General features: G+C 41.3%; 1 protein-coding gene across 1 annotated transcript in view; it reads left to right on the forward strand.

Moving 5' to 3' along the window:
• LOC120475248 (glutathione S-transferase A) overlaps nt 1-15,428 on the forward strand; it is a 59,205-nt gene that overhangs the window by 2,659 nt on the left and 41,118 nt on the right. Inside the window, exons 3-4 of the mRNA XM_039665922.2 lie at nt 408-513; nt 2,981-3,099. Coding sequence (XP_039521856.2) covers nt 408-513; nt 2,981-3,099 — 225 coding nt within the window. The remainder of the gene's footprint in view (nt 1-407; nt 514-2,980; nt 3,100-15,428) is intronic.

Genomic DNA, 15,428 nt, shown 5'->3' on the forward strand with positions numbered 1-15,428 from the left:
GCGAGTTACAAATAATCACTTGTACTAGTTTTCAAGGGTTTAAGAAAAGCTACGATATTTTATTCCAGTTTAGAGTAGATATTGATTTAAAAGTTCCAATGTAGACTTCCCATGTTTATGTGCTTATATTGCATGTTTGTGTGATTGTGTGAAAGTTCTGTCATTAAACTCTATTTGGCACAGACTCGTCTGTAATCGCCTTGCAATCACATGATTCTCTATAGAACACAGCTGATTGGTTCCTGCTGTATCAGTAGCCAATGAGCTCGCAGCTCAACCTTCAAATACTGGTCAGCATTTGCTATTGACATTGAATCCATGCTTTTCAAGGAAAGTAGTTATAACAATTGCTTCAAACACAAAGATGAGGGTCACGCCACAGACTGGGCAATGTTTCTGGTTTCCAGAGTGCGTTCAAGTCTCAAGGAACCCGTCTGATCCCGGAGGATCCAGCGGAGCAGGCGCTCGTCTACCAGCGCATGTTCGAGACCAACAACCTGCAGCAGAAAATGTGTAAGTGATTTAACTCATCAATGTACGTTTAAAGCGGTCCAAACTAGGGATGGGCAACGATTAATCGCGATTAATCGCATCCAAAATAAAAGTTTGTGTTTACATAATATATGTGTGTGTAGTGTGTATAATTAATTTGTATATATAAATACCCACACATGCATGTATATATTTAAGAAAAATGTGTTATTAATACATCAAATATTTATATTTATATATAGTATTAATTGTGAATGCACATATTTCTTAAATGTATAGTTGCATGTGTGGGTATTTATATACAAATTAATTATACACTACACACACATATATTATGTAAACAAAAATTTTTATTTTGGATGCGATTAATCGCGATTAATCGTTGCCCAACCCTAGTCCAAACGATACCAGAGATACTCCAGCACTCGTGGTTTATGTTAGCGGTTTACAGTGACAAAAAGTCATTTGTTTATTAACTGATGCAACATGTCTCTGGCATATAAAAAACATTAAAATAACAGGATTAATTAATGTATTTCACATAAAGGATAAATAACACGTAAATGGACACGCAACATTAGTGGAAAGCTGAGTGAGTGAGTGGAGGCGGGACTCATTTGCATATTCATAGAACCGCATATACTAGAAACAAGTGTGTCGAGTTACATTCAAAATGTTTCAAGGCCTGAAGAATTAAAAAAATGGTGATCAAAGAAGGGTTGATATTGACTATGGGGGACTTTAAGCTCTCTGTTGACGGTCACTGCTAACCCCTTTACAAAGGGGCATTTTTAATGATATCACATGATTTCAAATGGCAAACTTAAATGTAATGACTTATAACTCTACAAAAAAAAAAAACCAAACAAACATGGTCTCATTTGATAGAAACCTTTAAAGGTGCCATCTGGAACTAAAAATCAAAAAATATTCCATATTCCATAACAGATGGGGGCAGTATACCTCCAGAAAATGTGTTGTGCCGCGGCCGCGCGTACTCTCACGTCTTCAAACAACACAAGCGAGCGCTGTTTTGCTCTCTTTCTCCGCATATTATTGAAATCATTTGACACGATAGTAAAAGGTTGGAAGACGGCAGTTTCACGTGGAACATTTGGAGATTTTTAGAGATCAGAGACTAAATGAACAACATCTCAACACTAAATGATGAAGACCATCTCATAGACACCTGTCTCAAAAACAACTGCATTTCGACGATATGGGAAAATAAAAGCCTGCGGGCTATTATTTTAAGTTTACGGTATTCGTTTTGTTCATATTACACTTTTATTGTTCGTTTGAATTAATTTGACAGACAGCATTCGCTGATGTTGATCAAGCTAGCGCCATTCAGAGCTGCCAACTCTCACGAATTCACCGTGAGACACATGCAATTAACACTTAGCAAGCAGGTTAGTTAAGCTCTCAGATTCTGTCAATTTTATTACGCAATTCAAACAATAAATACCGTTTTGGCGCTTGTACATGTTACACGACAGATCCCTATCGCACATGAACCGATCATCTATACTAGCTAATGGAAAAAGAACACGAACACTGTTGAAAGATACAGTATGCTATAACTTACCAAAATGTATCCCTCATGCATAATGTCGACCAATCATTTTTTGAACTCTTCCCTGAACTGAAATGTAGTAGTGGGCTGTATTTCCACACAACTGACATCAGGTTCAAGTACACACGCGCCGCGCGAGTTACTCGTCTATTGCAGTTTGGCTGGTGGTAATGTTGCCCGCCCGCATACCGCCTCCCATGGCCGAAACTGGTATTACGACACCTGCCGGGCCGGGGCTAGTAATTTAGCATGCTAATTCAGGTTAATATCTCGGCAGCACTATAACTTGTCAGTTTTTTAATGACATCATTGCACTTATTTCTTCTCATTCTTTTGATGCGTGTAGCTCATTTTTTGGATATTTTTACCTCAATTATTACATATGGCACCTTTAAAATTTTGACGAGAATAGATTTTGAACGTGTTTGGAGGTTATGATGATGCAATACTGCTGAGAGAGCCTTTGAAACAGTGATGAAATTTATTGATTTATTTGGTTATTATTAATGCTTGACATGACTGCTATTATAAAGTATATGACAGGTCATAAATGATATCAAGTGCGGGCTTGTTCACAGTCATCAACCGCATCTGGGCCACAGTTTGTGTTAATATCTATATATATCTCAAAGCAATCAGAAGTTATGGCACCGGGAATCATGGAAGCCTTTTTATTTACAGTCCGGAAACCTCTTCAAACAAGTGATCTGAGTGTTGACTGAACATAAGAACTTCTTACATGTGTGAACGCCTGGAAAGCATACAGATATTAATAAATATAGCTGCAGGCAGCGATGATGGGCCCAAACCCCACGCGACTCATAACTTCAGGCCAACTGTGCCAAATGTTTTTTGAACCGCTGGTTATTCTCTGCTGGACTCGTGTGTGTGTGTGTGTGTGTGTGTGTGCAGATGACGTGGCCTTCTACGAGTGGGCCGTCCCGGAGGGAGAGCGTCACGAGTCGGCCCTGAAGAGGAACCGAGAGAGTCTGGTCGCCGAGCTGAAGCTGTGGGACGGGTACTTGGAGAAGGTTGTGTTTTTAAAGTCAAGTCGGCTTTATTTCTACAGCGCTTTATACAATACAGATTGTCTGGAAGCAGAGGCACAGTGATAAAGTGGAAAATATCAATCAGTGATGCAAACTTCCATCAAATATTAGTCAAATTCAGCTGTAAATCAGATAAATTCAGTTGTAGTTTAGTTCTCTTCTGATTGTAAGTTCAGTCAACTCAATATTACTGAATGTCTTTTAAACCCTCACTCATGAATTCGAACTTGAAACCATTTGTTAATCGATTTATTAGCAATACAGTGGGGCCAAAAAGTATTTAGTCAGCCACTGATTGTGCAAGTTCTCCTACTTAGAATAATGGGAGAGGTCTGCAATTTTCATCACAGGTACACTTCAATTATGAGAGACAAAATCACATTGTAGGATTTTTAACCCATTCAGACCCTGTGTCCATTACAATGGACATCACATGTCAGCCCCCTTTTTTAACTTCTGGAGCATTTCACCTAGTTTAAAGCCTGCAGTCCATGAGATTGGACGTTTGTCATCCTCTGCATGTAGTAATTATATAAAAAAAACCTCTACATTGAAGAGAAGCATGGCAGCACTTCACTCCAAACACAGAAGCAAGCATCATTTTACATTTTGTATATATTTTTGCCAGTATTTCATAGTTTCTATGTAAAATAGAAAGATTTAACTTATTAATTAAAGTTAAAAATCGACTGACTAAAAAAAATGACTTTTTTAAATGTGTCTGTCCATTAGAATGGACAGTAGGTTTGAAAGCCTGTTACTGAAGTCATATTTTTAGTGATGCTGATTGAAATTTCTTTTATAAAAAAAAAATATATATCACAGTACCGATACATTTTTTTAAACTTTTTCATGTACAGAATATACAGTTCTGAAGTGCTTGAACATATAGCTGATTAAAATATCTCAGATGTTGACTTTATGTGGAGTAATGAGGAAGATGGAGATGTAAGAAAAATATCCATATTTAAAACTTTATAAAGTAAAATAACTTCCGGCCAAAAGAATGTATGGATTTGACTTAAATCTAAAGCGCAACTTAAATATGAATATTTTAAATATTTTATTTTAATATTTTTTATGGACAGATGCACTTTTATGATGGATGGATGCACTTTTATCTTGGATAGATGCACTTTTATGATGGACAGATGCACTTTTATGATGGATAGATGCACTTTTATGATAGATGCACTTTTATGATGGATAGATGCACTTTTATCATGGATAGATGCACTTTTATGATGTATAGATGCACTTTTATGATGGATAGATGCACTTTTATGATGGATAGATGCACTTTTTATCATGGACAGATGCACTTTTATGATGGACAGATGCACTTTTATGATGGATAGATGCACTTTTATGATGGATAGATGTACTTTTATGATGGACCGATGTACTTTTATGATGGATAGAGGCACTTTTATCATGGATAGAAGCACTTTTATGATGGATAGATGCACTTGTATCATGGATAGATGCACTTTTATGGACTTTCAATACAGAGACATCCATTTACAGCCAATATCAGGCTTGGAAGGGCCAGGACATTGTTTAATATAATTCTGATTGTTTTCGTCTGAGAGAAGAATGTCATATACACCTAGGATGGCTAGAGGCCAGGGTGATTAAATCATGGGTGAATTTAAATTTTTGGGTGAACTATGCCTTTAAAGGTATAGTTCAACCACAAATGATATTTGTCATCACTTACTCACCCTCATGTTGTTCCAAACCTGTATGAGTTTCATACCATTTTTATGTTGGACACCATCCCAACTGCAATCTATTGAATGGGGTTTCGGGTAGTATATTTGATAGACATTTTAACTAAAGTTCCTGTCATTATAAAAACAATTTTACTGCTTTCAGCAGGCCCCCCGTCGGTAGCACCAACCGCCGTCCCAAAATTCCACCGTCCGCGAACCCACTATTTCACTATTTTTGGGCGGCATTGACTCAGTGGTTCATGTGGGTTGTCTACAAACCGAAAGGAGATCAGAGCAACTCAAAATTTCGACCTTTCGTCTTTTTTTTGGGGCGAAAAAATAAGTTTCTCCAATCTTCTTGAAACTCCGGATTCTGATAGAGGGCCATAAGACTTAGACTTGAGTGCAAAAATGGAGGCTCTAGACCCTTCCAGAGCTGAGATATCGAAACTCAAAATTTCGACCCGAAAAAAAAACGACAGTGGTACGTACCCCTTTCGTCTTTTTTTTTGGGCGAAAAAATAAGTTTCTCCAATCTTCTTGAAACTCTGGATTCTGATAGAGGGCCATAAGACTTATACTTGAGTGCAAAAATGGAGGCTCTAGACCCTTCCAGAGCTGAGATATCGAAACTCAAAATTTCGAACCGAAAAAAAAAAACGACAGTGGTACCCCTTTCGTCTTTTTTTTAGTTTCTCCAATCTTCTTGAAACTCTGGATTCTGATAGAGGGCCATAAGACTTATACTTGAGTGCAAAAATGGAGGCTCTAGACCCTTCCAGAGCTGAGATATCGAAACTCAAAAATTGGGCCCGAAAAAAAAACGACAGTGGTACCCCTTACGTTTTTTTTTTTGGGCGAAAAATTAAGTTTCTCCAATCTTCCCAAAACTCTGGATTCTGATAGAGGGCCATGAGACTTTGACCTGAGTGCAAAAATGGAGGCTCTAGCCCCTTCCAGAGCTGAGATATCGAAACTCAAAAATTGGGCCCGAAAAAAAAAACGACAGTGGTACCCCTTACGTTTTTTTTTGGGGGCGAAAAATTAAGTTTCTCCAATCTTCCCAAAACTCTGGATTCTGATAGAGGGCCATGAGACTTAGACCTGAGTGCAAAAATGGAGGCTCTAGCCCCTTCCAGAGCTGAGATATCGAAACTCAAAAATTGGGCCCGAAAAAAAAACGACAGTGGTACCCCTTACGTTTTTTTTTTTTGGGCGAAAAATTAAGTTTCTCCAATCTTCCCAAAACTCTGGATTCTGATAGAGGGCCATGAGACTTAGACCTGAGTGCAAAAATGGAGGCTCTAGCCCCTTCCAGAGCTGAGATATCGAAACTCAAAAATTGGGCCCGAAAAATAAAACGACAGTGGTACCCCTTACGTTTTTTTTTTGGGCGAAAAATTAAGTTTCTCCAATCTTCCCAAAACTCTGGATTCTGATAGAGGGCCATGAGACTTAGACCTGAGTGCAAAAATGGAGGCTCTAGCCCCTTCCAGAGCTGAGATATCGAAACTCAAAAATTGGGCCCGAAAAAAAAAAACGACAGTGGTACCCCTTACGTTTTTTTTTTGGCCGAAAAATTAAGTTTCTCCAATCTTCCCAAAACTCTGGATTCTGATAGAGGGCCATGAGACTTAGACCTGAGTGCAAAAATGGAAGGTCTAGCCCCTTCCAGAGCTGAGATATCGAAACTCAAAAATTGGGCCCGAAAAAAAAACGACAGTGGTACCCCTTACGTTTTTTTTTTTGGCCGAAAAATTAAGTTTCTCCAATCTTCCCAAAACTCTGGATTCGGATAGAGGGCCATGAGACTTAGACCTGAGTGCAAAAATGGAGGCTTTAGCCCCTTCCAGAGCTGAGATATCGAAACTCAAAAATTGGGCCAGAAAAAAAAACGACAGTGGTACCCCTTAAGTTTTTTTTTTTTTGGGCGAAAAATTAAGTTTCTCCAATCTTCCCAAAACTCTGGATTCTGATAGAGGGCCATGAGACTTAGACCTGAGTGCAAAAATGGAGGCTCTAGCCCCTTCCAGAGCTGAGATATCGAAACTCAAAAATTGGGCCCGAAAAAAAAACGACAGTGGTACCCCTTACGTTTTTTTTTGGCCGAAAAATTAAGTTTCTCCAATCTTCCCAAAACTCTGGATTCTGATAGAGGGCCATGAGACTTAGACCTGAGTGCAAAAATGGAGGCTCTAGCCCCTTCCAGAGCTGAGATATCGAAACTCAAAAATTGGGCCGGAAAAAAAAAACGACAGTGGTACCCCTTACGTTTTTTTTTTTGGGGCGAAAAATTAAGTTTCTCCAATCTTCCCAAAACTCTGGATTCTGATAGAGGGCCATGAGACTTAGACCTGAGTGCAAAAATGGAGGCTCTAGCCCCTTCCAGAGCTGAGATATCGAAACTCAAAAATTGGGCCCGAAAAAAAAACGACAGTGGTACCCCTTACGTTTTTTTTGGGGGGGCGAAAAATTAAGTTTCTCCAATCTTCCCAAAACTCTGGATTCTGATAGAGGGCCATGAGACTTAGACCTGAGTGCAAAAATGGAGGCTCTAGCCCCTTCCAGAGCTGAGATATCGAAACTCAAAAATTGGGCCCGAAAAAAAAACGACAGTGGTACCCCTTACGTTTTTTTTTGGCCGAAAAATTAAGTTTCTCCAATCTTCCCAAAACTCTGGATTCTGATAGAGGGCCATGAGACTTAGACCTGAGTGCAAAAATGGAGGCTCTAGCCCCTTCCAGAGCTGAGATATCGAAACTCAAAAATTGGGCCGGAAAAAAAAAACGACAGTGGTACCCCTTACGTTTTTTTTTTTGGGGCGAAAAATTAAGTTTCTCCAATCTTCCCAAAACTCTGGATTCTGATAGAGGGCCATGAGACTTAGACCTGAGTGCAAAAATGGAGGCTCTAGCCCCTTCCAGAGCTGAGATATCGAAACTCAAAAATTGGGCCCGAAAAAAAAACGACAGTGGTACCCCTTACGTTTTTTTTGGGGGGGCGAAAAATTAAGTTTCTCCAATCTTCCCAAAACTCTGGATTCTGATAGAGGGCCATGAGACTTAGACCTGAGTGCAAAAATGGAGGCTCTAGCCCCTTCCAGAGCTCAGATATCGAAACTCAAAAATTGGGCCCGAAAAAAAACCGACAGTGGTACCCCTTACGTTTTTTTTTGGGGGGCGAAAAATTAAGTTTCTCCAATCTTCCCAAAACTCTGGATTCTGATAGAGGGCCATGAGACTTAGACCTGAGTGCAAAAATGGAGGCTCCAGCCCCTTCCAGAGCTGAGATATCGAAACTCAAAAATTGGGCCCGAAAAAAAAACCGACAGTGGTACCCCTTACGTTTTTTTTTTTGGCCGAAAAATTAAGTTTCTCCAATCTTCCCAAAACTCCGGATTCTGATAGAGGGCCATGAGACTTAGACCTAAGTGCAAAAATGGAGGCTCTAGCCCCTTCCAGAGCTGAGATATCGAAACTCAAAAATTGGGCCCGAAAAAAAAACGACAGTGGTACCCCTTACGTTTTTTTTTGGGGGGCGAAAAATTAAGTTTCTCCAATCTTCCCAAAACTCTGGATTCTGATAGAGGGCCATGCGACTTAGACCTGAGTGCAAAAATGGAGGCTCTAGCCCCTTCCAGAGCTGAGATATCGAAACTCAAAAATTGGGCCCGAAAAAAAAAACGACAGTGGTACCCCTTAAGTTTTTTTTTTTTTGGGGCGAAAAATTAAGTTTCTCCAATCTTCCCAAAACTCTGGATTCTGATAGAGGGCCATGAGACTTAGACCTGAGTGCAAAAATGGAGGCTCTAGCCCCTTCCAGAGCTGAGATATCGAAACTCAAAAATTGGGCCCGAAAAAAAAACGACAGTGGTACCCCTTACGTTTTTTTTTTTGGCCGAAAAATTACGTTTCTCCAATCTTCCCAAAACTCTGGATTCTGATAGAGGGCCATGAGACTTAGACCTGAGTGCAAAAATGGAGGCTCTAGCCCCTTCCAGAGCTGAGATATCGAAACTCAAAAATTGGGCCCGAAAAAAAAACGACAGTGGTACCCCTTACGTTTTTTTTGGGGGGGCGAAAAATTAAGTTTCTCCAATCTTCCCAAAACTCTGGATTCTGATAGAGGGCCATGAGACTTAGACCTGAGTGCAAAAATGGAGGCTCTAGCCCCTTCCAGAGCTGAGATATCGAAACTCAAAAATTGGGCCCGAAAAAAAAACGACAGTGGTACCCCTTACGTTTTTTTTTTTGGCCGAAAAATTAAGTTTCTCCAATCTTCCCAAAACTCTGGATTCTGATAGAGGGCCATGAGACTTAGACCTGAGTGCAAAAATGGAGGCTCTAGCCCCTTCCAGAGCTGAGATGTCGAAACTCAAAAATTGGGCCCGAAAAAAAAACGACAGTGGTACCCCTTACGTTTTTTTTTTTGGCCGAAAAATTAAGTTTCTCCAATCTTCCCAAAACTCTGGATTCTGATAGAGGGCCATGAGACTTAGACCTGAGTGCAAAAATGGAGGCTCTAGCCCCTTCCAGAGCTGAGATATCGAAACTCAAAAATTGGGCCCGAAAAAAAAACGACAGTGGTACCCCTTACGTTTTTTTTTTGGGGCGAAAAATTAAGTTTCTCCAATCTTCCCAAAACTCTGGATTCTGATAGAGGGCCATGCGACTTAGACCTGAGTGCAAAAATGGAGGCTCTAGCCCCTTCCAGAGCTGAGATATCGAAACTCAAAAATTGGGCCCGAAAAAAAAACGACAGTGGTACCCCTTACGTTTTTTTTTTTGGCCGAAAAATTAAGTTTCTCCAATCTTCCCAAAACTCTGGATTCTGATAGAGGGCCATGAGACTTAGACCTGAGTGCAAAAATGGAGGCTCTAGCCCCTTCCAGAGCTAAGATATCGAAACTCAAAAATTGGGCCCGAAAAAAAAACGACAGTGGTACCCCTTACGTTTTTTTTTTGGGCCGAAAAATTAAGTTTCTCCAATCTTCCCAAAACTCTGGATTCTGATAGAGGGCCATGAGACTTAGACCTGAGTGCAAAAATGGAGGCTCTAGCCCCTTCCAGAGCTGAGATATCGAAACTCAAAAATTGGGCCCGAAAAAAAAACGACAGTGGTACCCCTTACGTTTTTTTTTGGGGGGCGAAAAATTAAGTTTCTCCAATCTTCCCAAAACTCTGGATTCTGATAGAGGGCCATGAGACTTAGACCTGAGTGCAAAAATGGAGGCTCTAGCCCCTTCCAGAGCTGAGATATCGAAACTCAAAAATTGGGCCCGAAAAAAAAACGACAGTGGTACCCCTTACGTTTTTTTTGGGGGGGCGAAAAATTAAGTTTCTCCAATCTTCCCAAAACTCTGGATTCTGATAGAGGGTCATGAGACTTAGACCTGAGTGCAAAAATGGAGGCTCTAGCCCCTTCCAGAGCTGAGATATCGAAACTCAAAAATTGGGCCCGAAAAAAAAACGACAGTGGTACCCCTTACGTTTTTTTTTTTGGCCGAAAAATTACGTTTCTCCAATCTTCCCAAAACTCTGGATTCTGATAGAGGGCCATGAGACTTAGACCTGAGTGCAAAAATGGAGGCTCTAGCCCCTTCCAGAGCTGAGATATCGAAACTCAAAAATTGGGCCCGAAAAAAAAACGACAGTGGTACCCCTTACGTTTTTTTTTTGGGGCGAAAAATTAAGTTTCTCCAATCTTCCCAAAACTCTGGATTCTGATAGAGGGCCATGAGACTTAGACCTGAGTGCAAAAATGGAGGCTCTAGCCCCTTCCAGAGCTGAGATATCGAAACTCAAAAATTGGGCCCGAAAAAAAAAACGACAGTGGTACCCCTTACGTTTTTTTTGGGGGGGCGAAAAATGAAGTTTCTCCAATCTTCCCAAAACTCTGGATTCTGATAGAGGGCCATGCGACTTAGACCTGAGTGCAAAAATGGAGGCTCTAGCCCCTTCCAGAGCTGAGATATCGAAACTCAAAAATTGGGCCCGAAAAAAAAACGACAGTGGTACCCCTTACGTTTTTTTTTTGGGGCGAAAAATTAAGTTTCTCCAATCTTCCCAAAACTCTGGATTCTGATAGAGGGCCATGAGACTTAGACCTGAGTGCAAAAATGGAGGCTCTAGCCCCTTCCAGAGCTGAGATATCGAAACTCAAAAATTGGGCCCGAAAAAAAAACGACAGTGGTACCCCTTACGTTTTTTTTTGGCCGAAAAATTAAGTTTCTCCAATCTTCCCAAAACTCTGGATTCTGATAGAGGGCCATGAGACTTAGACCTGAGTGCAAAAATGGAGGCTCTAGCCCCTTCCAGAGCTGAGATATCGAAACTCAAAAATTGGGCCGGAAAAAAAAAACGACAGTGGTACCCCTTACGTTTTTTTTTTTGGGGCGAAAAATTAAGTTTCTCCAATCTTCCCAAAACTCTGGATTCTGATAGAGGGCCATGAGACTTAGACCTGAGTGCAAAAATGGAGGCTCTAGCCCCTTCCAGAGCTGAGATATCGAAACTCAAAAATTGGGCCCGAAAAAAAAACGACAGTGGTACCCCTTACGTTTTTTTTGGGGGGGCGAAAAATTAAGTTTCTCCAATCTTCCCAAAACTCTGGATTCTGATAGAGGGCCATGAGACTTAGACCTGAGTGCAAAAATGGAGGCTCTAGCCCCTTCCAGAGCTGAGATATCGAAACTCAAAAATTGGGCCCGAAAAAAAAACGACAGTGGTACCCCTTACGTTTTTTTTTGGCCGAAAAATTAAGTTTCTCCAATCTTCCCAAAACTCTGGATTCTGATAGAGGGCCATGAGACTTAGACCTGAGTGCAAAAATGGAGGCTCTAGCCCCTTCCAGAGCTGAGATATCGAAACTCAAAAATTGGGCCGGAAAAAAAAAACGACAGTGGTACCCCTTACGTTTTTTTTTTTGGGGCGAAAAATTAAGTTTCTCCAATCTTCCCAAAACTCTGGATTCTGATAGAGGGCCATGAGACTTAGACCTGAGTGCAAAAATGGAGGCTCTAGCCCCTTCCAGAGCTGAGATATCGAAACTCAAAAATTGGGCCCGAAAAAAAAACGACAGTGGTACCCCTTACGTTTTTTTTGGGGGGGCGAAAAATTAAGTTTCTCCAATCTTCCCAAAACTCTGGATTCTGATAGAGGGCCATGAGACTTAGACCTGAGTGCAAAAATGGAGGCTCTAGCCCCTTCCAGAGCTCAGATATCGAAACTCAAAAATTGGGCCCGAAAAAAAACCGACAGTGGTACCCCTTACGTTTTTTTTTGGGGGGCGAAAAATTAAGTTTCTCCAATCTTCCCAAAACTCTGGATTCTGATAGAGGGCCATGAGACTTAGACCTGAGTGCAAAAATGGAGGCTCCAGCCCCTTCCAGAGCTGAGATATCGAAACTCAAAAATTGGGCCCGAAAAAAAAACCGACAGTGGTACCCCTTACGTTTTTTTTTTTGGCCGAAAAATTAAGTTTCTCCAATCTTCCCAAAACTCCGGATTCTGATAGAGGGCCATGAGACTTAGACCTAAGTGCAAAAATGGAGGCTCTAGCCCCTTCCAGAGCTGAGATATCGAAACTCAAAAATTGGGCCCGAAAAAAAAACGACAGTGGTACCCCTTACGTTTTTTTTTGGGGGGCGAAAAATTAAGTTTCTCCAATCTTCCCAAAACTCTGGATTCTGATAGAGGGCCATGCGACTTAGACCTGAGTGCAAAAATGGAGGCTCTAGCCCCTTCCAGAGCTGAGATATCGAAACTCAAAAATTGGGCCCGAAAAAAAAAACGACAGTGGTACCCCTTAAGTTTTTTTTTTTTTGGGGCGAAAAATTAAGTTTCTCCAATCTTCCCAAAACTCTGGATTCTGATAGAGGGCCATGAGACTTAGACCTGAGTGCAAAAATGGAGGCTCTAGCCCCTTCCAGAGCTGAGATATCGAAACTCAAAAATTGGGCCCGAAAAAAAAACGACAGTGGTACCCCTTACGTTTTTTTTTTTGGCCGAAAAATTACGTTTCTCCAATCTTCCCAAAACTCTGGATTCTGATAGAGGGCCATGAGACTTAGACCTGAGTGCAAAAATGGAGGCTCTAGCCCCTTCCAGAGCTGAGATATCGAAACTCAAAAATTGGGCCCGAAAAAAAAACGACAGTGGTACCCCTTACGTTTTTTTTGGGGGGGCGAAAAATTAAGTTTCTCCAATCTTCCCAAAACTCTGGATTCTGATAGAGGGCCATGAGACTTAGACCTGAGTGCAAAAATGGAGGCTCTAGCCCCTTCCAGAGCTGAGATATCGAAACTCAAAAATTGGGCCCGAAAAAAAAACGACAGTGGTACCCCTTACGTTTTTTTTTTTGGCCGAAAAATTAAGTTTCTCCAATCTTCCCAAAACTCTGGATTCTGATAGAGGGCCATGAGACTTAGACCTGAGTGCAAAAATGGAGGCTCTAGCCCCTTCCAGAGCTGAGATGTCGAAACTCAAAAATTGGGCCCGAAAAAAAAACGACAGTGGTACCCCTTACGTTTTTTTTTTTGGCCGAAAAATTAAGTTTCTCCAATCTTCCCAAAACTCTGGATTCTGATAGAGGGCCATGAGACTTAGACCTGAGTGCAAAAATGGAGGCTCTAGCCCCTTCCAGAGCTGAGATATCGAAACTCAAAAATTGGGCCCGAAAAAAAAACGACAGTGGTACCCCTTACGTTTTTTTTTTGGGGCGAAAAATTAAGTTTCTCCAATCTTCCCAAAACTCTGGATTCTGATAGAGGGCCATGCGACTTAGACCTGAGTGCAAAAATGGAGGCTCTAGCCCCTTCCAGAGCTGAGATATCGAAACTCAAAAATTGGGCCCGAAAAAAAAACGACAGTGGTACCCCTTACGTTTTTTTTTTTGGCCGAAAAATTAAGTTTCTCCAATCTTCCCAAAACTCTGGATTCTGATAGAGGGCCATGAGACTTAGACCTGAGTGCAAAAATGGAGGCTCTAGCCCCTTCCAGAGCTAAGATATCGAAACTCAAAAATTGGGCCCGAAAAAAAAACGACAGTGGTACCCCTTACGTTTTTTTTTTGGGCCGAAAAATTAAGTTTCTCCAATCTTCCCAAAACTCTGGATTCTGATAGAGGGCCATGAGACTTAGACCTGAGTGCAAAAATGGAGGCTCTAGCCCCTTCCAGAGCTGAGATATCGAAACTCAAAAATTGGGCCCGAAAAAAAAACGACAGTGGTACCCCTTACGTTTTTTTTTGGGGGGCGAAAAATTAAGTTTCTCCAATCTTCCCAAAACTCTGGATTCTGATAGAGGGCCATGAGACTTAGACCTGAGTGCAAAAATGGAGGCTCTAGCCCCTTCCAGAGCTGAGATATCGAAACTCAAAAATTGGGCCCGAAAAAAAAACGACAGTGGTACCCCTTACGTTTTTTTTGGGGGGGCGAAAAATTAAGTTTCTCCAATCTTCCCAAAACTCTGGATTCTGATAGAGGGTCATGAGACTTAGACCTGAGTGCAAAAATGGAGGCTCTAGCCCCTTCCAGAGCTGAGATATCGAAACTCAAAAATTGGGCCCGAAAAAAAAACGACAGTGGTACCCCTTACGTTTTTTTTTTTGGCCGAAAAATTACGTTTCTCCAATCTTCCCAAAACTCTGGATTCTGATAGAGGGCCATGAGACTTAGACCTGAGTGCAAAAATGGAGGCTCTAGCCCCTTCCAGAGCTGAGATATCGAAACTCAAAAATTGGGCCCGAAAAAAAAACGACAGTGGTACCCCTTACGTTTTTTTTTTGGGGCGAAAAATTAAGTTTCTCCAATCTTCCCAAAACTCTGGATTCTGATAGAGGGCCATGAGACTTAGACCTGAGTGCAAAAATGGAGGCTCTAGCCCCTTCCAGAGCTGAGATATCGAAACTCAAAAATTGGGCCCGAAAAAAAAAACGACAGTGGTACCCCTTACGTTTTTTTTGGGGGGGCGAAAAATGAAGTTTCTCCAATCTTCCCAAAACTCTGGATTCTGATAGAGGGCCATGCGACTTAGACCTGAGTGCAAAAATGGAGGCTCTAGCCCCTTCCAGAGCTGAGATATCGAAACTCAAAAATTGGGCCCGAAAAAAAAACGACAGTGGTACCCCTTACGTTTTTTTTTTGGGGCGAAAAATTAAGTTTCTCCAATCTTCCCAAAACTCTGGATTCTGATAGAGGGCCATGAGACTTAGACCTGAGTGCAAAAATGGAGGCTCTAGCCCCTTCCAGAGCTGAGATATCGAAACTCAAAAATTGGGCCCGAAAAAAAAACGACAGTGGTACCCCTTACGTTTTTTTTTTGGCCGAAAAATTAAGTTTCTCCAATCTTCCCAAAACTCTGGATTCTGATAGAGGGCCATGAGACTTAGACCTGAGTGCAAAAATGGAGGCTCTAGCCCCTTCCAGAGCTGAGATATCGAAACTCAAAAATTGGGCCCGAAAAAAAAACGACAGTGGTACCCCTTACGTTTTTTTTTGGGGGCGAAAAATTTAGTTTCTCCAATCTTCCCAAAACTCTGGATTCTGATAGAGGGCCATGAGACTTAGACCTGAGTGCAAAAATGGAGGCTCTAGCC

Source organism: Pimephales promelas, chromosome 18 (assembly GCF_988280905.1).
Source record: "Pimephales promelas chromosome 18, fPimPro1.hap1.1, whole genome shotgun sequence".
Taxonomy (NCBI): Eukaryota; Metazoa; Chordata; class Actinopteri; order Cypriniformes; family Leuciscidae; genus Pimephales; species Pimephales promelas.